Source organism: Tiliqua scincoides, chromosome 4 (assembly GCF_035046505.1).
Source record: "Tiliqua scincoides isolate rTilSci1 chromosome 4, rTilSci1.hap2, whole genome shotgun sequence".
NCBI lineage: Eukaryota > Metazoa > Chordata > Lepidosauria > Squamata > Scincidae > Tiliqua > Tiliqua scincoides.
The window spans coordinates 23,675,319-23,702,235 of NC_089824.1; the positions used below are offsets into that span (position 1 = coordinate 23,675,319).

The 26,917-nt window shown below is 41.3% G+C and overlaps 1 protein-coding gene across 28 annotated transcripts in view; it reads right to left on the reverse strand.

Annotated features, from left to right (window-relative positions):
• The window catches only part of RIMS2 (regulating synaptic membrane exocytosis 2), a 513,992-nt gene that overhangs the window by 137,856 nt on the left and 349,219 nt on the right, over positions 1-26,917 (reverse strand). For 15 of the 28 annotated variants that reach the window (XM_066624817.1, XM_066624816.1, XM_066624825.1 and 12 more), the window contains 2 exons: positions 23,859-24,032; positions 22,643-22,752 (listed from right to left, as the gene is read on the reverse strand). In XM_066624817.1, the coding sequence (XP_066480914.1) occupies positions 22,643-22,752; positions 23,859-24,032 (284 nt within the window). Of the gene's footprint in view, positions 1-1,831; positions 1,865-6,715; positions 6,725-21,548; positions 21,593-22,638; positions 22,753-23,858; positions 24,033-25,597; positions 25,676-26,917 lie in introns of all 28 variants that reach the window. The other 13 variants (XM_066624822.1, XM_066624818.1, XM_066624815.1 and 10 more) reach the window with 5 other exon arrangements.

Consider the following 26,917-nt stretch of genomic DNA (forward strand, 5'->3'; position numbering starts at 1 on the left):
TCCTCCATTGTATCTGGTCACCCTGTCCTCCCAGCAGCTCGCCACCCACTTGCTCCCCCCCAGCCAGTGGCATAGATAAGGCATCTATCTGCTACCTGGGGTCAAAGAAGGTTTGTAGCCCCCCTCCAAGATAAGATCAAATTTAATTATGTAAATAAATTAAAAGTGTGACCCTGATTGGTTTGAGACACTGAACTGGGGTGAAGAGGGATAGTTATTCTCACCCTGCTAAAACACCAGTTGAAGAATTTACCCAGTTAGCAGGGGTAACTGTATTATGATACATGGAAATGACAGCTGACTTATATTAACACCTTATTAGTTCCATAATATCATAACATGTATCATGATAACACGTAATTGCAACTTGTTAATAACATAACATGTCATTGGCTCTCAGAACAATCAGTCTCATAGGTCAGTTTTGAGTTAAGAAAATCTGCTTTTTGTTCCATAAGGCAGATGTATTTTCATTTTCTGGTTAATTGGCCAGAACGTTTGCAGGCCAGAATATAGCTATTCCAATGCAGTTTGTTTCATTGCATTCTGCATTACATTACTTTTCCAATGATATATAACACAATGGTATTATTCATACATACCAAGATTTTCACAATTTTGGTCACTAGTGTCAAGCTCAGCTTGTTGCCCCCCTAAAGCTTGATGCCCAGTGCAACTGTTACCCCCTGCACCCCCTTAGCTGCACTACTGAATGGTAGCATCAGGAATATACCCTGTGGATATGAGGGAATGACTGTCGTTTGCTTCCAAATCAGAACTGCAATCTCTCTCTTTCTCTCTCTCTTCGAGCCAAACTATGATTTATGCAAACTAGTTTGCTTGATTCCAAAGTCCTAAAACAATGATTTACTCCAATCAGAAGTGAGTGTCTGATTTAAAGCACTCAAAGGGAGGCAGAAGTGGTGGGAGGAAGAAGCATGAAGCCTAGTCATTACAGCCAAAGTGGTGTTTGTTCTTTATATACAATTTGAAATCTACACACAAAAATAAAGAAACATTGGCATAACAATCCTAAATTTGGCTTGAGCTGGCACATCCATTCCTGTGCTGGCTCAGAGTTGTTGTGAACATGCTATAAGGCATGTTGGCAGCTACTCGTGAGTTGGCAGCTCTTCCCAACACCATTAGCTGGCCTGCTGGCACTGCATCAAAGAGCAGTGCTGGCCAGCACAGGTAAGGTTGTACCAGGGGCATGGGGGTATGGGAAGTGTGGTGGGGAGGGAGGCGGTGTGAAGGGGGCAGAACAGGGGATTGGGCTGGGAGGGGGAGGGATTGGTGGATGCCTCCTCCACTGCATCCTAACACCTGTCCTGGGCCAGGCATTCCTACACAGGGCTTTCTGGATTTGCACCAGCTAAATAGCTGGCATAGATCCAAGAAGCTCCACAGGGATGGCTGGGGCTTTACTTGGGGTACGGGGAAATATATTCCCTTGCCCCGAGGAGAACTCCAGTTGCCTCCTGAGCTGCAGTGGATGCAGCATAGGCCATGTGACCTGGCTGTGCTTAGCTTAGGACTGGGCTGTGAAATATTCAGATAAGTATGAAATTGTTCAAATTTTGTTATACAGTATAATGTTCCATTAAGACTGATGCTTTAATATTATGTATATATTGTACCCATCAAAAATAATTAATAAATACTAAGTAAATCTGATTACATCCTTAGTAGTGATGACAAAATCAAAGAAAGGGAAGAAAAAATGTACATGTAGGCACGTAAGAGAGAAATGTAAGAGATGCATGTAACAAAAATCACAGGACAAGTTAGAAGGAAAACAGAATACAGAAAACCAGTAGAAGAGACAGACCTGGGTTTCTTCTCCTTGATGAGTCCACTTCTTCTGTGATCACATCGTGTAATAGACAGACAGAGACAAAGAAGATGGGCGTGAGTGGATGTACTCAGAAGGTAAAAAGCTGACATTGAGGGAAGGGGCCACAATTGTTTGAGAAAGAAATTTGTAGTGCATAGTCAGTCAACAGGAAAAAGAAATCACAGCAAACACTAAAAGGAATAAAATATCCATCTGATCCAGAAAGAATAAGAAAGACAATGTTAGGATAAAATCTGGAGAGAAAGTAGTATTACAGCTGATCAACAGTACGGCTTAGAGAAAAAAAGGCGTATCTACAAGCAAATCCCATTTGGTCCAGGAATATCAGCTTACCTAAAAATTTTGGAATAAAGTTAAAAATTATCATTGAGATTTTTCTATATCAATATTATTAAATAGTTTAAGACCTATTCAATGTTTTATGTCGGAAGCCAATGTTACGTAGCAGAAATGTAGGGGGGAAACCCCTTTTATCTGGTAGAAAAAATAAAGCTATAGCTTTCTAGAATGCCCAACTACAATTAATACTAATTAAATAAATACATGAATGCAAAATATTATTTAAGTTAATATTGCAAGACAAGTGAAAATTGGCATTTTAATGGACTTCAACCAGGTTACCATTGAGATAGGATTCAGAGCACCTAACATTTCTACCAGAAGATTATGTTTTCATCACTCATACACTTCATATATCCAATTTAACATATAAGCAATTAATACCAGACAAGCCCACACAGAAAATGAGTCCAATATTCAACCTTAAAATCTATATTTTTAAGCCTCTACTAAGACAATATATTGTTTTGAGGAGTTTTCACTCCCCTTATGGAAGTCATCATAAATTATTCAAAACTGTGAGTCCCTAGAGACCTTCATATATACAAAACCTGATCAAAATTCATCATCCCTGCATATTCTAATTCAGGATTGTCTCTGGCCCATCAAGATTTTGCTTGCATTTTTCCGAAAATGACCAACATACTAGTAGGTATGTAAAAGCTCTATGTGCAGGGGAATATTTTTCAGACTGGTTACTCCAGGAGTGTGAAACTTAAGGCCCGTGGGCCAAATGTGACCCCGGAAGCAAACAGGATAATTGGACTCTTTCATATCTTGAAAATTTGAATAAGATTTGCACATTTCATCTTCTGTCATTTCCAGCTAACAAGTTTCTATGTGAGAATAAAGTGCTTATTTCTGACCATCACCTTGCTTAATGATGTCACTTCCTGCTCAAAGATATCACTTCTAGCCCTCAGCAAGCTCTGTGAATTCTAACTTCAGCCCTCTGTATGCAATGAGTTTGACAACCCTGGGTTACTCTACTCAGTGTTCAGTCAGAAGAAAGGAAATGTTGCTTCTGGAGTTTGGGTCACAGGGACAAGGAACAATAGTAAACGTACAATTTCTAACTCTTTCAGATTCTGTTACTAAAACAGAGCTAACAAAGGATGCAATCCTATGCACACTTTCCTGACAACAAGCCCCTTTGAAGACAATGGGACTTACTTCTGAGTAGAGAAGCCTAAGATTGTGCTCTTAAAACTCCACTTTTAGTAAAAGACACTTCTTCAAGGATTCAGCAACCAGGCCATAAATGGATTCACTACACATAAAGGTGATCACTACCACTCTGATGGCCCAATCCTATGCTAGCAGATTTCATGATTTGCAAGCATAAAACCAGGACTGCTGTGCTATGGTCATTCTGCAGGTAGGAGCAGGTAACTTGGCTGTGTGGATCAGGGTAGGAATGGGCTTGGGGCAGGAGGGGAGGATTAATATGGCATTAGCACATACTGAGATCTGGCCCCTTCTTGGCCCAGTGTGTACTCTCTCTCTCTGGTTGTATGTGTTCTTACTCCAAGAAAAACTCAGCAACAGCCCCACATAAAGCCAGGAGCGATGTCAGAGACCTGCCAGGGCAGGCACTGGCAGAGGCCCCACACCCACCAAAAGGTCTACCTGACCAGACTAAGCCCTAAACATCAGTACTAGTGGTAGTGCTAATGTCTTGGGAAGCCTAGGGCATGGTTTTGCCCCAGGGCCCCACAACAACCTGGCACCAGAACTGCCTAGCACACATTACAGCAGTTAATTCTTAAGATCACAAAAATAAGGATGGTAGCCAAATCTCCATCTTTCAAGAAGCCCAGCCAATCGTTTCTAAGGTGTAAGTGGCCTGCGCTGCTGTTTCATAACAATTCAGTTATACAGTGTGCCTGGATTTAGATACCTCATTCCAAGAACAGGAAGTCTTCTGTACTGTACATACCAGTGTACTCAGAAAATAGTGCAGAAAAATCTGGCATGTAATGTTTATGTGGAAATTATATCTTCTGTCCCAAGTATACCAAGTTGTGCCAGATGTTAAATTTAACATTTTTTCAAAAACTGAATGAAATATAAAAATGATTAGGTTTATCTACTTCATGAGACTTGCAGCTGAATTGTAGTGAAAAAAACTAGGTATAATGAGAACTAGAGAACTAGATCTATAAGACAGTACATTTGGGTGGGGGCTATATTGGGTGCTCAGCAGAACAGGACTCTGTGTAGAGCTGGAAGTTACAGCCCATTGAGCAGAAAACTATCATCTGTGAATATTTCATGTATTTCATCCTCTTTGCCGACGATGCAGCTGTCACTACCCACTCTGCCAAAGATCTCCAGCAGCTCATGGATCGTTTTAGCAAGGCCTGCCAAGATTTTGGACTGACAATCAGCCTGAAGAATACACAGGTCATGGTTCAGGATGTGGACTCACCTCCCTGCATTACAATCTCTGAGCATGAACTGGAGGTTGTCCATGACTTTGTGTACCTTGGCTCAACGATCTCCGACACTCTTTCTCTCGATACCGAGCTAAACAAGCGCATCGGTAAAGCAGCTACCACGTTTTCCAGACTCACAAAGAGAGTCTGGTCCAACAAGAAGCTGACGGAACATACCAAGATCCAGGTCTACAGAGCTTGCGTCCTGAGTACACTTCTGTACTGCAGCGAGTCATGGACTCTTCGCTCACAACAGGAGAGGAAACTGAGCGCTTTCCACATGCGCTGCCTCCGACGCATCCTCGGCATCACCTGGCAGGACAAAGTTCCAAACAACACAATCCTGGAACGTGCTGGAATCCCTAGCATGTATTCACTGCTGAAACAGAGACGCCTGCGTTGGCTTGGTCATGTCGTGAGAATGGATGATGGCCGGATCCCAAAGGATCTCCTCTATGGAGAACTCGTGCAAGGAAAGCGCCCTACAGGTAGACCACAGCTGTGATACAAGGACATCTGCAAGAGGGATCTGAAGGCCTTAGGGATGGACCTCAACAAGTGGGAAACCCTGGCCTCTGAGCGGCCCGCTTGGAGGCAGGCTGTGCAGCATGGCCTTTCCCAGTTTGAAGAGACACTTTGCCAACAGTCTGAGGCTAAGAGGCAAAGAAGGAAGGCCCATAGCCAGGGAGACAGACCAGGGACAGACTGCACTTGCTCCCGGTGTGGAAGGGATTGTCACTCCCGGATTGGCCTTTTCAGCCACACTAGACGCTGTGCCAGAACCACCTTTCAGAGCGCGATACCATAGTCTTTCGAGACTGAAGGTTGCCAATACTAATTTCATGTATATCCCATATCAAAAGGTAGCAGTTTCAGGAAGAGCACAGTATTTTACAAAAACAAGGTAAGAGATCAGCTAGGCAGGTTGCCTCATCAACACAACGCCTACAATTCTTTGTATGTTTTTGAAGTACTTTATAGGCAAAATAGCAGAGGGAAGGAGCTCCAGAGCTGAAAAGGAAAGCAAGGAATTCAGCAGAAAGGCCCTTTTCTAATCTGACAACACTTCCTGGGAAAAGCCCGTTCACACTCATCAAAGAGAACATAATAATTTGTAACAGAAAGAGAGAGAAATCAGGCTCATCTTCAGAACCTTAATTAAGAATTTTTGGATCCGTTGGCCCTGTAACCCATCCACAATATAGCATATTTTAAAACGTAATAGTTCCTAAATCTTTGCTCCTTTTTTGCAACAAATATGCTCTCAGTATGCTGAAAATCCAAACTGCACCACATTAAAAACTCAACAACGGATCAACATTAAGCCATTCCGTTTCTCTTACTTGTTCTGTGCTTGTTTACACATACATTTCAGAAAGATAACCCCATACTTATCCATACTCTTAGGAAAAGTAAGAATAACAATCCAAGTACACTCACCTCTAAGTACCCTCTAAGTACTAAGGCTGCCAACCCTCCAGTGTTGGCCTGGAATCTCCAGGAATCAGCCTGGAATCTCCAGTCACCATTTCCAGGTGACATAGGGCACAATCTTATGCATGTCTACTCAGAAATCAGTTCCATAATATTCAACAGAACTTTCTCCCAAGAAAGTGTGCATAGGATCGTAGCCTAATGAAAAAAAAAACCCTTTCAATTTTGAGAAGTACAGGTTGAGTCTCATTATTCTCGAGGGTTCCATTGGATGCGAACTATAGCAAATCAATTTAAAAAACAAAGTCTCTTTGATTTAAAAACAGCCTTTGACCTCTGTAATGCACACAGAGGCAATCAGTGTCTCTCCAGGCACTTAGGCTTCACTAGGAGGCAGCAATCCCTCCCTTCGCCAGGAGCCCCAGCAAGGGGGAAAGAATGAAGGTGATAATCGCTGCCATTTACTCCACATGCTCAGGGGGAAAGGAGGAGTGAAGCCTGCAGAGAGAGAGAGAGAATGATTGATGGATTGTCAGCCCTCTCTGGCTGCCCTCTCTGGCATTATTGAACTACCATTTTCCTTTAATTTAAAGGGCCCTTCTCATCAGCTTTGAGATAGAAAAATCTGTGGATACTTAGATTATACCTGTAATCACTTGCACGACTGTCTCTCTGCAACAGTAAAAAACAGTTTTTTAAACTGTGATTTTAAAGGGGTGCATTTTTCCCCTTCTCAGGGGATCAGCACATTCCTTCTCATTTGCAGGGGCCGTTCATGTTGAGTCAAATCCGTGTATAAAAAATCAGTTTATAAAAAATGAGTGTATAACAAGGCTGGACCTGTACGTCTATCATTATATTGTGTTGGGAAAACAAATTGCTATGAGTCAGAACTGGCAACTCTACCAAATACCCTTGTCTATTTTCTTTTTCTCTCATTCAGTGAAAGGAATTATACAAGAAAGGTAAGGGAATAAATAATGAAATCCATAAGCCCCACTCTCTCCAGTTTTAGGCGAATCAAGGGCTCTCTACAGCCTTCAAAAATAGTAGCTTAGAAGCATCACAAAATGTGAGAGGGTCAGATAACATCCTACCCTGGTAATTCAAGCACTACTATAAATAACTTCTCCCATATCTATTTCTTGTCTATTGTCTATTTCTTTTTCAATGCCCCTTCCTACTCCTCTTGTTCCATATTGCTTTCATACTATGTTCATACAACTGTATTTGAGCCCTTGGTCCAACATTGAAAATGACCATTTCCAATCCTCATCTCGAATTCATGATTTAGACCATTTAATAACCTTGCACCTGTTTGAATTCTTGAATTTCAAGTCTACAGATGACAAACCTGAACATTTTAAAAAAGGTCAACACTAATTTAAGCCAAGCGCTTCATTTTATTAATGTGCAGTCTAACACAAGTGGCTCTATTTTTGCTACTCTAAAAAAGAAACTGTGCCACATGACTAATCTAAATAATTTCTACACACTAAGAAAATCACAAAGTGAAATAAAATTAGGGACAATAAGCACACACTCATTACAAAAGCATGAAATGTAACAACTTTAGGGTCTCATGCTTTCAGATGGTTTTCCAAACCCTGACAAACCTGGCTGAGTATGATGTTTCTTTTTCGGCAATGATTTGTCATCAGTTATTGTATCATTCACATTTTTCTGCTGGTCTTCCCATGTAACTTCTAGCATAAACCAAAAGAAATCAGAGCTTGTCAGAAACATTGAGTAGTTTATGTAAGATAACCTAACATTACTTGATGCAACTTACTGTAAAGCAGGAGTCAATCACTGGTAGGGTTGTAACTATGTTCAATACTCATTTAACACATGGGATTTACAATATATTAGTTTTGGATCTTAAAAAAAATACTATTAATTATTTCTATAGCACCACTAATGTGCTTTACAAAGAGCAAGAGATTCTTGAGAAGCCAATAATCTACGAGCCAATAATCTCGTATCAGTCAACCTTGGGGAAACAACCAAGGAAGGGGAAGGCAATGAAAACAGAGATAAATGGGAAGAATATGCTTTTTCCCATTACACATATTTAGGCTGAGGGATCTATTTATATTGGCCTTACAGTACAAACTTATGCATCATTACTCAAAAGTAAGTCCCACTATGTTCAGTGAGGATTACTTCAAGGAAAGTGTGCACAGGCCTGTAGATTTATTTATTTATGCTTGTCTTCTGCCCCACCCCAAAGGTTCAGAGAAATGTATGCATTTCAGAATATGTAGAAAATATCAAATAAACAAGACACAGAACCCAATCCTATGCATGTATACTCAGAAGTAAGTCCCATTGCGTTCAATGAGATTTACTTCCAGGAAAGTGTGTATAGGATTGCAGCCACAGTGAATTAATTCCTTGCTGGCTTTCCTGCCAGCCAACAAATTAAGAAAATAACTGCCTGGTTAAGTAAAATCAACGTTTCTAAACATGTCTGGCCAGATTACGCTGGCACTCACAATCGTGATCACAGACCCCTGTTCTTAGTCCCAAATGACTGTTACTCAGAAACATTTCGCCTCTGAATGCAAGGTTTCATTTAGTTCTCATGGCTCACAGACTTTATAGACCCAGCGCCCCAAATTTGGTCTGCTCCTTTTTAAAAGCCACTATCACATCTTGTCATGTGTCATAACCTTTTGGATCACACTAGAGGAAAAAAATAGAACCAAATAAGTAGTGCCACAAAAAGCCTGCCAGGCCCAACAGCCATGTCACTCATGCTTCACAGTCATGAGTACCATAAGTCTGCTAAAGAGTCAGTTCTCTTTATAGGCGAATTCGCATCTCTCGTTATCTGCAACTCTGCTGTCATTATCCACTAATTCTGTGCTGGTGCACAGACATTGGTATTGGCGTATGGAGAACAGTTAGACACATTTATGTCCACTTCCAGACTTGTCCCACCATCTTGGGCACCATCTCGGAGACTCCAGCTGAACCTTCACAACCCTGGTGATGATGAGAGGTCTTTGGAAGGCTACCTGAAGGCTGCTCTGGAGCTGGGCAAGCACAGGGAAGGAGCCAAGAGACAAGTGCAGGAGGACAGGTGAACCAACCTCCCCTCCCCACTTCTGATCTCTGAGGTCCCCTTGTTGAGCCAGCAACCTTCAACAAATCAAGGGATAGCCAGGACAGAGAAATCACCATCACAATTGTCACAATCGTCAACACATCAAGGAGGAGGAAGCATCAGATGTTGGAGATGTAGATGAGCCCTCACTGTCACCCATCCCCATATACTTCAAGTTAAGATTCAGGTTCTTAAAGTTCATAGAGTGTATGGTGAAAAGACTCCCCTGGAACCTAACCCCATTTTCCCCCATAGGCTAAATGATTCCGTATCTGCTAATTCAGTATCCACTAGGTTTTCCAGGAATCTAACCCTAGCGGATAATGAGAACTGACTGTAGGTACTTAGGTTGAGTCAAACAAATAAAATACGTATGCACGATATGGAGAATCAAGCAAGGGTACTTCAACATAAGCAAGAAACCTGGAATTTAATGCATTTAATAAACTTATTTATTAACCTGGACTGTATTAATGCATTTAATAAACTTGTTGGAATTTTGAAAACAGAATATCAGTATAGATTTCATACCGAAAATGGAGGTGTACCTCAAAATGATTAAGGTACTCACATACTATGTAGCAGCCCAATCTTATCCAGCATGCAGTGCTCCATCAGCAGCAATTTTCTGAGCATTGCTGGAAGACGCAACACTGCTCTAACCCCGCCAATGGATCCCGCTGCACCCTCTGGCAAAAGTAAGGAGGTGGTGGGTGGGTGGAGAGGGCAGGACTGTGGGAGGGGGTAGATCTGGCAATGATGGTGCACACTGGATCTTATCCCCTTTTAAACAACCTCCCTACCCCTTCTCCTTGTGCACCTTTTAATGCAGCCTGATTTTAGAAATGGGCTATGTCAGAATGCCAGATGCAAGGGAGGGCACCAGAATGAGGTCTCTTGTTATCTGGTGTGCTCCCTGGGGCATTTGGTGGGCCGCTGTGAGATACAGGAAGCTGGACTAGATGGGCCTATGGCCTGATCCAGCAGGGCTGTTCTTATGTTCTTATGACAGGTGAGGGATGCATAGGATTGGACGTTAAAATACTGAAATATGGTAAGCATGTAGTATCTTGCTCAATAGAAAAGCAATATTTTAATAGAAAATATCTTGCTTAATAGATAATTCTGAAACAGGATATTTTGACATCCTATGGCCTGCCCTAGAGTCCTGCTGTCATAAATGGCTATGAAACGCCATGCATAACGTGCCACTGGTGGGTCATTCTATCAGAGAAGTGATGTAGTTGCCATCTTACATTAGCAGTTTCCTGTACATTAGCATGAGGAGCGTTGTGAATGGGGAAGGCAGAATGAATTACTGCATAGACTGAGGGAAGGCAGGAGATAGGAATCAGGCTGGACAGGGGGATCTTGGCCTCAAACACTCATGCAAAACCCAATCCGCCTCCATTTGTCCCATGCTGTAAGCTTACTCTCCTTGGACCTACACCGGCTATAGAGCGAGAGTAGGTCTGAGAAGACCCATAGGACATCATGCGGCTTGCCCTATGGTAAGGGAACAAAAGTTCCCTCACCTCAAAATCTTCTGATTGCTCCCCCCGCCATAGAACACAGCACATGCCTCCACAGAACAGAGACGTGGGAATTCTGTAGAAGTAGCAGTAGATGTAGAAATTCAGTATCAATCAGAACTGTGTACCAATAAGAATGTGAACTGGGATCACTTTAGGTTACATATGTTAACTATCTCATTTTACCACTTTTGGAGGAGTGAATCCAAGTTTCATTGTTAATTGGTCAGAGCATCTGAGGCTTTACGATGTTAGAAACAGCTAGTGTTATATTTATGTAGACAAAAATAAGGCCATAGGACACAACAGTGCATGGCATACTTATTTTTAATGCAATGTTAATGTATATTACCATATACAATATCAAAGCAATCATATAAGTTTAGTTTTGCAAAACATGAATATGAACTACAATGTACTTTTTAATCATATTATGCTTTCACAATGACATTTATAAAGTTATATTTTATTTTTGCAGACACTTGATGCACAGCTTTTGAAGAGAGTCTAGTGAATCATGTGTTAAAGGCAAAGGAGAGAAAAATTTCAGATATGTTCATTTATAATATACTGACAGCTTCAACATTTACAGACCTGTAAAACCAGTATCACTCAACCAAGGAAGACACAATAACAGCCCAGTCCTATCTAACTCACCACACAGCAATGCAGCGGTGCCAACGCAGCATCCGCTGCATCCCATGGGGGTTTCAGCCTCCAGAGGCCTCCTCAGGGTGAGGGAACATTTGTTCCCTTTCCCCAAGGTAAGCCCCTGCCATCCTTGTAGGTCTACTCAGACCTGCTCCAAAAGTATCACTGGCACAAGTCTGCGTGGATCCAGGAAGGCAGATCGCACCAAGGAAGGGAGTTAGGTTTTGGCATGCACTGCTGCTGCAGAAACTGCCCCCTTTGCAGGCCTGATTCACCCCATCACCATTCCTTTCAGCCAACTCCTGCTCTGTTTTCCTCATCCCCAACCCATCCCACCACCTACATGCTCTTACCTGCAGTAGTGGGAGGCTGCTGCCATGTGAAGTTGGCTGCTCCCAGCAGTGGCCAGTCTATGCGATCCAGTGGGTCGCGGTGTGCTGCCACAATGCTTGTTCCGGAAGCACAACACACTAGAATTGCCCATAAGTTACTGAAGTATCAGTATGAAAGATTTGGAGGAAACAGTGAACATCAAAGCAATGTTCTGCTATTGTTCCAACATCTGGGTTTGACATCCATGAATGTAATAGATAGCATTACCAGTAATATGAAGTTAGATATCTCAGACAGCAGGAAAGCAGGAATAAGCAACACAAGGAGTGTAAAAAAGCAGGTTTCCAGTGATATGTTCTCAACTTATGAGCAATATGTCAGCAAGAAACAACTGAAGCTATTCATTGGTGACTTGTTTGGATAGTAAGCAACACATTTAAACAAGAATAAATGTTAAAAAATAGTTTTACACCCAACACTGTTGCAGTAGCATAGCTAGAGTGCTGCAAAATGGTAAGTACTGCAGGCTCCCAAACACAAATGTAAGCAGCCCTTCCACTCACCCTTGGAGTTAGTCAAGAAGCAACAGCAACACACAGCTGTTCCTGCCTGAATGATTCTGAGGGCAAGTGGGAGGGGCTGCTTACACTTGTGTTTGGGACCCTGCAATACTTACCATTTTGCACTACTCTAGCTACACTGCTGCACAGTCATTATGTCTTAACAAACGTGATCTCTCAATCTTTTTTCTTGCCCCATATAAAGATGGGAAATTTGTTTCCTTTCTTGGCTACCTGTGTCTAGGATGCCAGCTTTGAATAGGAAAAAAAATGCTTGGACTTAAAGCCCATAATAAAATGGATTGCTGTGCAGAGACTATGAGCCATTAAAAAATTAGCCACTAATAGAATAATATTATCCTATTGCCTGTGTTGATGTCTGTGAGGGTAAAATTAAGGAAATGCTTCAGTGAAATACCTGGAAGAGTGATTGTATACAGGGCCGTCTGTAACATAAGGACACACAAAGGTAGTCAGCGCAATCCTGACTTTCTACCTGTCAGTCCTATGTCAAGTAGGCCTATGCCACACACACCTGTGCCAGTTATTTAGCTAGCACAGTTCTGCATAGACAACCTGCACCATGGCGAAGTACCCAGAGGAGACCTCAGCAATTGCTCCTCTACTATAGGATGCTCTACCATTTTTGTACTGCTACATCAGCTGGCGGGTGGGATGGATAGGACTGATAAAAGTTTCAAATTGCCCAGTGGTTAGGCCACCTGGACAGGAAGTCTCTTCCATCAATGACCTGGGCCTTTACCATTAACACTCACCCAACCATGACTTTTATCACTCAGGAATTTCTTTGACTGGGGAGCAATCAAGACTTTGTGTGCTCCTGGAAGGATAGTCAAATTCAATCAAATCCAGGAAACCTGTACTGTTTACTCAAAAGAGAAGTTCCCAACTCCTTTGTCCCCCATAAATTCTTTTGTTTCCTTTATGGAAAGTTCTATAACTGCCCCTACTCTGAAAGCAGAACTTTGTCACTCTTAGGCCCAAATCCTAACCCATATTACAGCACTGGCAGTACTGTGCCAATAGGACGTGTGCTGCATCCTTCAGTTGGGGGACACTCATGGAGGCCACCTCAAAGCAAGGTAATGTTTATTTCCTTACCTAGGAGCTGCATTGCCCTTATGTTGGTGCTGGAACATGGGTTAGGATTGTGCCCTTAAACTCTCTCGAAGTGTCCATCCTGCATGACTTTGAAGCTTTCTCCATAGAATCCTCCTCCATTTTGGAGGAGTGAGTGACAAGCCTCCTCACTTCTCAGTCTCTTTGAGTTGAGCATTTTTGTTACTTCTTCATCCCTTGGAAAGCATCCATGCTGCTTAGAGTTTTCCCCATCTTGCCATTTGTCAAGGAGCACTTTCTTGTTGCATTTTTCTCCCCCTGGAACCCTGAATTGTAGCCATGCCCTTGCTACTTAGACAGAACTTCATACTCAAAACCTGCCCAGCAAAACAAGATTGGTAACTCAACTCTCCTTCAGTTCCCCACCTCTACCCCCCAATAAAGCCTCCATTCTTGTGTCATTTCAAATCATCCCACTAAATTGCCTTCCTCTGATCACTGATTTGGGAGGAAACCCAGATTAGCTCAGCCTCATTCAGTCACCTTTTCTAACCATCTCCTGCTGTCCAAATGCAGCTATTCTTCTGCTTACAACCATTTAAAGCTATGCAATTGATCTCCTAAGCAAAGTAAATTAAAGTAAATGTGTCTTTATCTAGTTTACCTATATTCTTTAATAATCTTCTTTTTGAAAAGCTCAGACTCCTAGTTACCAGTAGTCTAATTTAGAGGCACTTTGAGGTTGTTTGTACCACTCACCCATGTCAACAATCCCAAAAGTGTCAGACTCTAAGAAAGGGGTGATCTACCACATGGAATCACTTTACCTTTATGTTAATAATAGTCTATCTGTACCCAGACCTGCTAATCTATATCATCCATTTTGGAATGACTTCCTTGATTAACCACTAACATGCTCTTTTGGACTTACCCTGTTGTTTCCATGCTTTACACTTACTCTTCTTTTATATAATCAAAGTCATTTTTATGGGTACAATAATATAATGTAAACATATTGGAAGTGTTAGGTTCAAAATACTGTACACTGATATCACCACAATTAGAACAATTACGTGAGAAGGTCAGTGCATAATACAGTCAATTCTTGTTATCTGCTGGGGTTAAAGTCCTGGTAAACCCAGCAGATAACAGATCAGCAAATATCGAATCATTGATTCTACCTGTTAAGTGGGGTTAGGGGGAGGAATAGCTAACCTGGACAGGAATGCCAGCCGCAGATAGCTTCAGAATGGTGCAGATAACTTAAAAATGGCACAGATAACTTCAGAATGGCTGCCATGGAAAGCTTCAGAATCGCTGCGGATAGCTTCAAAAATGCCTCAAAATGGCCACCTCGGATACAGAATGGCCACCCTGAATAGTTTCGGGATTGCTGTGGAATGATCACAGCACTTCAGGATGTCCACAGATAGCCTCAGAAATGGCCATGGATAGCTAAGAACAGGCAGTGTCTGGCGTGATGTAACACTTTCGTTCCTGTGGATAAGTAAATGTACAGGAACACAGTATGTGGATAGTGAGAATGAACTGTAACTAAGTATGACTGCACTGATTGCTGGAAAATGATTTAATTAAAATATATGAACACATACAATACAAAATACAGGTAGTAAAACTCTTTGAATAACATTCTAGTAGTTGAGGCATAAGCTTGCCTTTTCTCCCATTAACAGGTATATGTTTGCCCTCATAATCTTTATGACTTTAAAAACAGAGACTGAGGATTAATAACCCAATCCTACCTTACTGAACTGGTGCTGATGCAGCGCCATGTAAGCTGCCCCTCGCCCTCACTCTCAGGGTCATTCCGAGGAGTGAAAGCAACGCAGAGGCGTCTCCTCTGCATTGCTTTCGCCCTGGAAGGCTCCAAGAGCAAGGGGGAGGGGCAGCTTACATGACAGGTTTTGGAGCTGTGTGGAAATTATAGCTCTGCCCCCTGGATTCACTACTCCCTTGAGGTAAGGGAATATTTGTTCTCTTGTCCTGGAGCAAGTCTCTTCTTCCCTGATGAAACTACTCAAATCTCTGCCACATATTTTGCAAGTCAGAGGGCCCAGGATTGCGGCCAGGAAAAGGAATAAAGATATAAGTTGAGCTGCCGCCATTGCAATACCACCCCCTTCCTGGCCTTGACACACCCCCTCCCTGCCCCAGTCTCTGTCCTGTTTCTCCCCTTCTTCTCCCCATTCAGACCACTCCCAGAGCCAGGTTACTAGTGCCAGGGCTTTTCCAGTGGCCAATAACATAAGAACAGCCCCACTGGATCAGGCCATAGGCCCATCTAGTTCAGCTTCCTGTATCTCACAGCGGCCCACCAAATGCCCCAGGGAGCACACCTGATAACAAGAGACCTCATCCTGGTGCCCTCCCTTGCATCTGGCATTCTGACATAACCCATTTCTAAAATCAGGAGGTTGCACATACACATCATGGCTTGTACCCCATAATGGATTTTTTCTCCAGAAACTTGTCCAATCCCCTTTTAAAGGCGTCTAGGCTAGACGCCAGCACCACATCCTGTGGTAAGTAGTTCCACAGATCGACCACACGCTGAGTAAAGAAATATTTTCTTTTGTCTGTCCTAACTCTCCCAACACTCAATTTTAGTGGATGTCCCCTGGTTCTGGTGTTATGTGAGAGTGTAAAGAGCATCTCCCTATCCACTCTGTCCATCCCCTGCATAATTTTGTATGTCTCAATCATGTCCCCCCTCAGGCGTCTCTTTTCTAGGCTGAAGAGGCCCAAACGCCGTAGCCTTTCCTCATAAGGAAGGTGCCCCAGCCCAGTAATCATCTTAGTCACTCTCTTTTGCACCTTTTCCATTTCCACTATGTCTTTTTTGAGATGCGGCGACCAGAACTGGACACAATACTCCAGGTGTGGCCTTATCATAGATTTGTACAACGGCATTATAATACTAGCCGTTTTGTTCTCAATACCCTTCCTAATGATCCCAAGCATAGAATTGGCCTTCTTTACTGCCGCTGCACATTGGGTCGACACTTTCATCGACCTGTCCACCACCACCCCAAGATCTCTCTCCTGATCTGTCACAGACAGCTCAGAACCCATCAGCCTATATCTAAAGTTTTGATTTTTTGCCCCAATGTGCATGACTTTACACTTACTGACATTGAAGCGCATCTGCCATTTTGCTGCCCATTCTGCCAGTTTGGAGAGATCCTTCTGGAGCTCCTCACAATCACTTCTGGTCTTCACCACTCGGAAAAGTTTGGTGTCGTCTGCAAACTTAGCCACTTCACTGCTCAACCCTGTCTCCAGGTCATTTATGAAGAGGTTGAAAAGCACCAGTCCCAGGACAGATCCTTGGGGCACACAGCTTTTCACCTCTCTCCATTGTGAAAATTGCCCATTGACACCCACTCTCTGCTTCCTGGCCTCCAACCAGTTCTCAATCCACGAGAGGACCTGTCCTCTAATTCTGTGGAGTTTTTTCAGTAGCCTTTGGTGAGGGACCGTGTCAAACGCCTTCTGAAAGTCCAGATATATAATGTCCACGGGTTCTCCCACATCCACATGCCTGTTGACCTTTTCAAAGAATTCTATAAGGTTCGTGAGGCAAGACTTACCCTTACAGAAGCCATGCTGACTCTCCTTCAGCAAGGCCTGTTTGTCTATGTGTTTTGTAGCTTGCTGCATGCTACAGTGGCCCAGCTGTGCAGAATGAGAGATTGCTTTTGCAACTGCTATACAACACACTACACAACTGAAACAAGGAAGCCCAACAGGACTGAGCCCTACATATGAGATAATAGTGTTCACCCAACCATTAATCTTCAGTCACAACTCTAGTGTTCCAAGGTCAGTCAAAGAAACATTCTTTGATGGCTACAGTGAAAGTCAATGGGATTTCTGACAACCTTATTTCCCAAAGTTGCAAACACACATTTTTTCAGCTATATAGAAACACCTGGAATGTTTTCTGGTGGCATAAATCTCTTCTTTGAGGTTCCCTGACAAGGATTCCACAAAAAAATCCAGAGGATTTTACATTTTTTCTATGCTTCATCCTTAATGAGTTTTAACAACAATATAATTCTATGTCTTCAGTTTCCTATTGCTGGTAAATTGGTTATGATCTCAGTACTAACACTGGAAAAACTAATAGGAAATAAGAATAAAAGCTCTTTCTAGAGGGGAAATAAATGATGAAATATTAAAATTTAGACTTTAAGCCAGAAGGCAAAGATGAGAATGATTGTGTCTGTTGAGCACATTTCTAAAATTGTTTTGGTTTCCCTTTGTGTTTAGATTTCTTTTAATTAATAATAATAATACTGGTATAATAATACTGGTATTTATACGGGCATAAATGAAATGAAATTATCAGTGCCTGACCTGAAAAAAAATCTAAAGTATGAAATGCCGTCAGACACACCTGGATATCTGAACACTTTTCTTCATAATGCTCATTTTCATCATTTCCTTCTGCATTTGTATGAACAAAAAAAGAAAACAGCAAATTGTATGTATGATGAGCTGACTAAGAGCCCAATACTGTGGTCCATGCCGCACCTCCACGGCGCGGACCACAGTTGCAAACATGCCATAATGCACATTTGCAAGGCTTACTGCTGGGCTCCCGCCGGAGCTGCCTCAGCTCCGGCCGGTGCTGAGCCAGCGCACGGTGGGCGCCCGCATTTCGCAGCTTGGAGGTCTCTGTGACTGCTGGGCTGCTGAACGGGAAATGGGGCGTGGTCGGGGGCGTGGGGGGCATTCCCAGGTGCAGGGTAGAGGCAGGACCGCGGAACCAAGCTCCGCAGGATCCAGAGTGCTTGGGCAAGGCTGCTCGCCCTACATGAGCGCCTTCACTTTAGCGGCAACCAAACAGTCGCCGCTAAAGTGAGTAGTCCCATTGACTACTTCCCCCATTACTCGGGGGAAGGGGACGAACATCCCCTTCTCCCAAGGAGCCTCCCGCAGTAGCGCAGGAGGGTCTGGATCTGGCGGGAGCCCTTTGTGGAGCCGCCGGGTCCCGCAGCACCGGGTAGCTCAAGATTGGGCTGCCCAACAGCAGTTTTAAACATTATTGCTTTTTTGATATGCTAGAAGATAACACAGAATACCTTATTTACAATTTCCACAAACTATAATTAATATTATTTCTGTGTACTACAGTGCAGTTTAGCAGTAGTTGTTAGGAAATGCATGGAATTAACTCCTGCCATATAAATGTATAACTCCGCCAACTACAGAATATATATCTTGGATTCATAAGCCACATTCTTTCTGTTCTGAAAAACACAGGCAGAGATATACACAGAATCAAGCTCTCTCCCATACTTGAAGTATATCATCATAGTACACAAAGACAAAAAAACTTTTTCATGCTGGTCAGATACTTCTCTGTAGCTAGAAACATGGTTATCAGTCTTTTCTTGCTAAAGGAATTCATTAGGCACTACATTTAAAATGTAGAGATTTTTTAAGGAGCACAGTTGAGGTAGATGAAGGTGCATGCAGAATTTTACATTGGGCAGCAGAGTTAATTAACATAATGGTCTACAATTTATTTGCCCAAATAATCTATAACTTTATAAAATAGGTAATTAATAGAATCCTGAGCATGTTAATTGAAATGCCAATAAAAGTGAATGGCATATTGAATGCAGACAAACTATTTAAAGCAGTGGTTCCTAAAGTCCAGAGCAGGTAAGACAGCAGTGGGGGCAAGGAGAGGAGAGGAATGGAGTGAGGAGGACGTGGGAGGGGGTGGAACTAGTGGCAGTGGCGTGTGCCAGATCCTATCCTCCTTTTCTACATGCAAAGCACGTGCTCTATCACTGAACTATGGCCCCTTACCGCAATTGGATATGTATGATAAGTTGGTATGTGTCAGTTAGGGTAAGACTACAGGTGAAATTCATTGGTGGCTTTCAGACCAGTGTAAGTCTCATGAAAAATGTATTTTGAAACTGATGAACATTTAAGAAGCAGTTTTAGATACGGCATGAAGATCAGCTGTTCAAAGTAAAAATTTAAAAAAAAAAATCCACCACCCTACTGGAAGCTCCTTGCATAAACCTAAGCAGCTTTTTGAATCATGGCCAATATGTATGTTATATACAGTGTTAACTACTTAATGTTACTGCACTGGGGCTATGATTTCATTATTTATCTCAGTCCAAAATATGGATGCATTCTAATAGTCTATTACTAAAACCTGAAATTTTAGATTTCAGAAGCTGAAAAATTCTTCTAATCTTCCTAATAAAAGAAGGTCATACACTGATTGAAAGTAAGTATTCATTCTTTGAAACAGTACTTCCTCAGGCACTAGAACTACTTTCCATAGATAACATATGTTTGTATGGCAATGTTCTATATTACCTTCCATCAGACACATTTACCTTTTGCCACATATCATTTAACTGTGTTACAAGCATTTCCAAAGTACATAAGGCTGTAGAAAAGCACAAACTGGGATGATGATTTCTGAATAGTTTTCTATTTCAATAAATTCAGTTCCACAATTGCAATACACACAAATCTCATGACAATGCATAGCAAACAATATATACAATTTTCTGTGACATTAACACTGACAGTAATTGATATATTCTTAACACTTCTCAGGTCACAAAGCTCATACATCTGTAATGAGACTCAATCATGGGTTAAAGATGAACTGCAAAGTCAAGTCATGGATCTCATGGTCCTTCTCTTTCTCATTTGCACATTTTCCCTGCCACACTATCATGTTGACAAACTTACAGTATTTATTTATTTAGCATATTTCTATACTGCTTTCCCCCAGCCTGGTAATCATTAGTGCCAACTGTAAACATAGTTACTGACCAATATTTGATATTAATTAGGATTTGAAGTCAAGGTTATCTCTGCACTTGCCAACATTAATCTTTGTCTACTGCCTTTCCTGGCGAACACATTCATTTTCAATGTAAACCTAGCACCTCTTTAAAATACTAATTTAATTTTTTTTTTTAAATAGAAAATGTCATTTTTGCTCTAACAGGCTTTTGGTTTTGTTTTTTAACTCAGCCATTACTTATTTTTGTTTCTCTGTAACCTTCTATTCCTGAAATTTCTCCATGCATTACCATTACCACTGAATTAACCCACAATCAGGGATACCCCCCAAAAAAGGATGTTTGCAAAAAGTTGGACCAAAAAGGTTGTGACTAAATCATATTGTAGTTTTCTTTCCCCACTTCACTAATATTTGCCTATTCTTGACTGTACTCTTCACTGTATGAGCAGGTTAATACTGACATCCTAATGACCCAATCCTATCACCAATCCTATCACAGGTGTAACTAGTGTTGCATCAGCAGAGGCTGTTTTACAGCTGTCAAAGTATAGCAGACCTGCTTGTGGGGATGCTGCAGTAGCCTCCCACATGCTGTCCCCACCCCTGTCTCAATCCCTAAACCAGGGGTGTCCAAACATTTTGGCAGGAGGGCCACATCATCTTGCTGACACTGTGTCAGGGGGACCGGGAAAAAAAGGATTAATTTAAAAGCAAGGCCAGCCTTGCTGCCACTGCTGCATCATAGACATGAAACAGCAAGTAGTGGAGGGAGCCCTCGCCCCACAGCTCAGATGAGAGGTCGAACAGTTGCCCTCACACTGAGAGCAGTTGCGTCAGGCCAGCACAGCTCCAGCAAGTCTCCGGAGGGGCAGAGACTCATTGGAGACTGGGGGCTCCCGTGGGCCGGAATGGAAGCCCCTGAGGGCCGCAAGTGGCCCCCGGGCAGGGGTTTGGGCACCCCTGCCCTAAACCAATTCATCTGAACTGACAGCAAAACCATGACTGTGGCCATTTGTAGGGTGATGTCAGCGGCACACAGCCTTCTGGGTCTTGCACCAGGGGCATTCTGCAGATGGAAAAGAGGCTGCCGCAATGGTGTACCATACAGTATACTGGCAGACCTCAGGGCCTGTCAGTGTACCACATGGATAGGGTTAGGCAATAAGATATTGAACTGGGGCATTGCTCAGTAATTTTACGTAATGCTAATTCTAAGTTACAAAAAATGACTTTTCACCAAATTTAAGTGAACCAAAAATAAAAAAGGCATATGTCTAATATAAAAATATGTAACTGATTCAAGATAAAAATGTATCCATTAAAGTACTGTCAATTGCTGCTTTGTTTTTTGCTTAAAAAGTCACCCTTGGAACAAAGGTTTACAGCAGAAAACAAACCCTTTATGTATGGATCTTCATTAAGGTCTGTCTCCTTGTCTCCACTGACAAGGGAAAATAAAACAGAAAAAGCAACCAAAGCATAGAAATTTTAAAAGGCAACCCAAAGGTTTAGGAAAAGGAGGGGAAAAGAAGTAATCATCTGAGCACTGAATACTTTATATGGAAATGCTAAAAATGTATTTTATGTTGTGGTCTGAAATTGATAAATTTCAATTTTGTTTAAAAACAAAAAACAAACTGGAACTAAAGTTAAGCAGTGCAAAGCATGATTCAACTAAACATAACTGAAGATGACTTGGATCCAGCACACTTTCAATTTATTGTTCCCAAAATTTACCACTGTATCCTATTCCCTTTCCTGTGTTACTCATCATAGCTCTGCATAATCCTGAATTCCTATGAAATAAAGAGGCTTGCGAAACACTTGCAATCTTTTAGTACTGGGCAATATATGATAAGCTCATTATTTTAGCAGCTCACATGTAAAATGTTAACCTTCAATAAGCCTTACAGAAAAAGATAAAAGCCTGTGTCAAAAGTAAATCTAAATTATGGCTTTGAGCACATGTATTTCCTCTCCCATCTTCCCTCCTTTATGTTCAAGGGGAGGAGATGTAAAGCTCCTGTTTGCAATTTGGAACAAACACCAGCTCCCTGTTTTGTCCACACTGAAGAAATGTAGTTTGTTAGGTTAGTTAATAACCCAGAACATCAAACCATTATTTGAACGTAATTTGTTCCAGGTGGAACAACTATGGAAGGAAAGAAGCAGGAGCTCACTGAAGCTTGTGTATGCATCACTTAACCATGGCTTAACATTGTGTCTGAATTGGGCCACAGTTGCCATTGCTTGTGACATATTAGGACTAGATTATGAACCACATATTCATTTCTATCATTATGATGATAGAGATGAATATTTACAGAAAAGAACAGTACATATTGATAAAAGATGCTAAAAAATAATCAGCAGTATAAAAACCACACCTCTTGCCAAAGACTATTTTAGGAATAAAAAGGTTTTCATTCAAAACATTGATAAATATAATAACTAAATAAAAACATTTCTAAACTTTAAAATGTTCACTTACTTCTCTCCAGTGTTCCCTTTGCTGGGAGTTGTGGCAATTGTCTACCCCTGCGTCCTACCACTGGAGTACTTGATGGGCTTGTTTGGACAGACCCTGCACGAGCATGTGACCTACAGGACACACATCAAGAGAAATCAAGTCAACTGTAAAGTACAGTTATTATTCTTAGATGCTGAAGAACCAATAAATGACGAACAGGTTGGACCTGAGTTGTGGCAGCTTGGCCCTATGCATTTATAAAGTCATAGCTATTGAAAAAGAAAGGTTTGTTTAATTAAAAAAACAGCTAAATTACGCAAAAAGGCTATTCAAGGTAAGTTGATCGAAGTGCAACTAATAATTGTCTAAGGAAATGTATGAGTACAGGTATATAAGCATATAGATACACTAACATTCAGAAACACACAGAAAATAGTGCATATGCATAAGTGTTAAATTTTTGTGTTCAACTAGAAAATATTTACAATTGCAGAATTCAATTAATATATAAATTGAGTGTTTTACTCAGTTACAAATTTGATGACAGGCAATACAACAAATGTACATTACAATGAGTGAAATGTAACATCATGGTTCATAATTATCATAATTCCCTACTGAAAGCAAAGAAGCATAAAATTTTACCAGAGAAAAACTTGATTTGGACAACATTAGCTCAACACATTTCTTTGTCACTACTTTTTGTAAAGATGGTTTACTTATTTCAGGTAAAGTTTTATCACGAATACAATACATTACTTAAACAGAAACAATACAGAACATGCACACAGCAAATAAGAGAAAACAGCGGTTAATACATAAAATTAGTACAATCAAATTTAAGAAACTATTTTTTTTAAAAAAAGTTTCATTTGATGTCATGATGGTTATTCCATAAGCGATGTCTGATGACCACATACAATTTCTCATTCTGTAAGAAAATGGTAGTTATGAGGTGCTTTAGTGTGAGAAATCACCCAGGATTCCCGATAAATGAGAAATCACAAAACAAATGTAATTAATTGTGTCATTAAATTATTGTTAGTAAACAAATTAAAATGGCAGCCACACCATTATATCCTCAGTGGAATATAAATAGTGTGTTGATGTTGACAAGGTTAGTATCTACAGCTACTAGTGATCAGCCAACGATGAATGGCGATACCAGTGAGCTTTTGGAAAAATAAAAAAGTGAGCTGGTGGGGTGGGATTAGTCTGATTGGATTGTCTGTTTCACCTCGATAAGGCAGGTGAAGGAGGGGCAGATCTTCCCGTCATTAATGAAGGCATCGATCTCATGAGGTTTGAGTCAGGACGTTCAGTGGATCGGGAGCGGGGACTGGGCCGCTCTAGCACAGGACGCTGTTCAGTTGATCTGGATCTTTGATATGGTAGTCTAGGTTCCCAATTCCTGTAATGTTAGTCAAAAAGCAGCTCAATTGACCTTTATCTATAGTTATGCATTATGACGTATCACATTGGGTTTGGAGAAGACTAAGTACATTTCTAACAGATTAGAATGACGTGATCCCTTATTGACGTGATCCTGGGGATTGAGTCTCTGCCCTCGCCCCTTCCACCACTCCTTAAAAGGACGGGGGAACCTTTACACAAACTGGTGGGCGCAATCAACCAGTTTGAGTACCACTGCACAAGAGTATTTTGTGTGGAAATGAGTGATTACTATTTTGTAAAGGTTTAGAATTTAGAAAAAGCTTGAAAGAACTAGAAATATCAAGCTACGTTAATGTAAAAAAAAAGTGATGTCCCAATTTCTCACTTAGGAAGGTAGTGACTGACAAATGTATACATCAGGACTACTGCATCTGAAAAAGGGATTCTAGAATCATGCTATGTTAAACTATTCCTGAATAATGTTTTCAATTTACAATACAGTGGAGCTGAAATAAATTTAGAAAGGGAAAAAGAAGTTTAACACAAATCAAAACTCTCTGCTACCAAATAAAATAGAACCTATGTTGTAATACAAGCTGCATATCTGAAAGAAAAATGTGTATTACATCAGGTGTAAGATGCTAGTATGTCTTTACAATGAGGGAACATGCAAGAAGCCAAAAGAGTCAGAAAATTTTTCAGATCAAGTTATCCAAACACATTACTTATTCACCTATAAGTAAGCCACCTTGGGTACCCTCCAGGAAGAAAGGTGGATAACGAATCAATCAATCAATCAATCAATCAATCAATCAATCAATCAATCAATCAATCAATCAATCAATCAATCAATCAAACAAACAAACAAACAAATGTTCGCAGCATTTATGTAATTTAGGTAAATTAAAGTCCTTGCGGTTTACAAGGATTATTGAGGATATGGAGAGAATAAAAACGGTCAAAAACAATTTCATACATTCATTTCAGGTCATCATCAACTGAAGTTTTAGGGATCTCCACAATTAATTTACTAAGCATATATTCATTTTCTTCATTTCACAAAGGGGGGTGATTGACAACTTACAAATACCAGAGAAAACCAAATTTAAGTTAGTATTAAAGAGGTGTGTGCATGTGTGAGAAATGACAGATCATACTGTGAAGCCCTTACAGAACTAACAGCAAATTAGATTCCATCTATGTGAAGTTCTCTTGAATCCCACTGATACAAATGGCAATTGGCCAAAAATACTACATAGCTTTCTCTTATTTCAATGGAGCTTATACCAAATAAATTCAGGACATTTTTTCAATTTATTGTCTTGAAAAACAACAAGGCTTCCTATTGGATTTGGTAACTTGGCTGAATTTGTTAATAAAGGCAATTGAAACAAATTCTAATATGTGCCTTCCATGAAATAGTAACTGAAAGCCTCACAGACAGATTCAGAATAATACCAACCAACAACAGCCTCAATCTAAAGCTCCTAACAAGCAGACACATGGCACAGGGAGGTATCATTAACAGACAATATTAAAGGAGGAAGTACAGCTAGCTTCAGACAAATCTACAAAGATTACCTCATGTTTTCTTCTGCTTCTAAAAGTTCACTTTCTGAACAGGAAGCTTGATCTGCCAATATATCCACTGTTTCACTTCTTTAATGTTAAGCATAAACAAAAAAGTTATCTTAGCTTCCAATTGTTCTTGCTTAGCTGAGACAAACGTTGAGGAAGGGTTAAAGGCCATATTTAACAGCGAAATGCATGTTCATGTGCTAGGAAGTACTGTGTTTGGTTACAGATATTAAGAGCCCAGTCTTGAGCTCCATAAGGCACATTTGCGAGCCCTAACACTGGGCAAGCGCCCGGCCTCCACCGTTCGGCAGTCGCATGACTGCCAAGCAGCGGAGAGGAAAGTGGGGGCATGGGGTGAGGTGGGGAGGAGGCTTTCTGGGGAGGGGGGAGGCAGGCGGCGAGAGGGCAGGGAGGAGGTGTGACGGGGAGGCGGGAGATGGGTAGAGGGCAGGGGAGGCATGCCGGGGGAGGGAGGGACACCGGTTCCTGAGCCTCTGCATCAGGCTTGGCACCTGACATGGAGGCTTTTTCCCATTGCAGGGCTACTCCCTTAACCCTGGGAATAAAGTTCTCCCGAGTTATCCCGAGGTGCCACCTATGGCTGCCTTGAGTATACAGGATGCGGCGACAGCCGTTTTTGGTAATGCTGCAGCCACGCACCCCAGGAGCACAGGACTGCGCTCTGAGAAAAAAGTTTCTCTTACAAAATAATAAGAACATAAGAACAGCCTCACTGGATCAGGCCATAGGCCCATCTAGCCCAGCTTCCCGTATCTCACAGCAGCCCACCAAAGGCCCCAGGGAGCACACCAGATAACAAGAGACCTCATTCTGGTGCCCTCCCTTGCATCTGGCATTCTGACATAACCCATTTCTAAAATCAGGAGGTTGCACATGCACATTATGGCTTGTAACCCATAATGGATTTTTAATATAATCCATTAATATAATCCATTAATATAATCCATTATATTAATATATAATATAATATATAACCATATAATATATAATATAACATAATATAATCCATATAATATATCCATTAATATAATCCATTAATATAATGGATTTTTCCTCCAGAAACTTGTCCAATCCCCTTTTAAAGGCGTCTAGGCCAATAGTGCATAACTTCGGGCCTCTTTTCATATCATCTTAATAGCTTGGGAAATATTACAAAGTGTCTTATTCTTGCACCATGAAGGTAGTATCAGAAGCACTGGATAATGCCTCTCTTCTCAGCAGTGAAATTCCTGTTTCCAGGAAGAACAATGATGGAATATAGCAAGGAATATCTGTGTAGGCTCCTCCTGCATAGTATAGAGC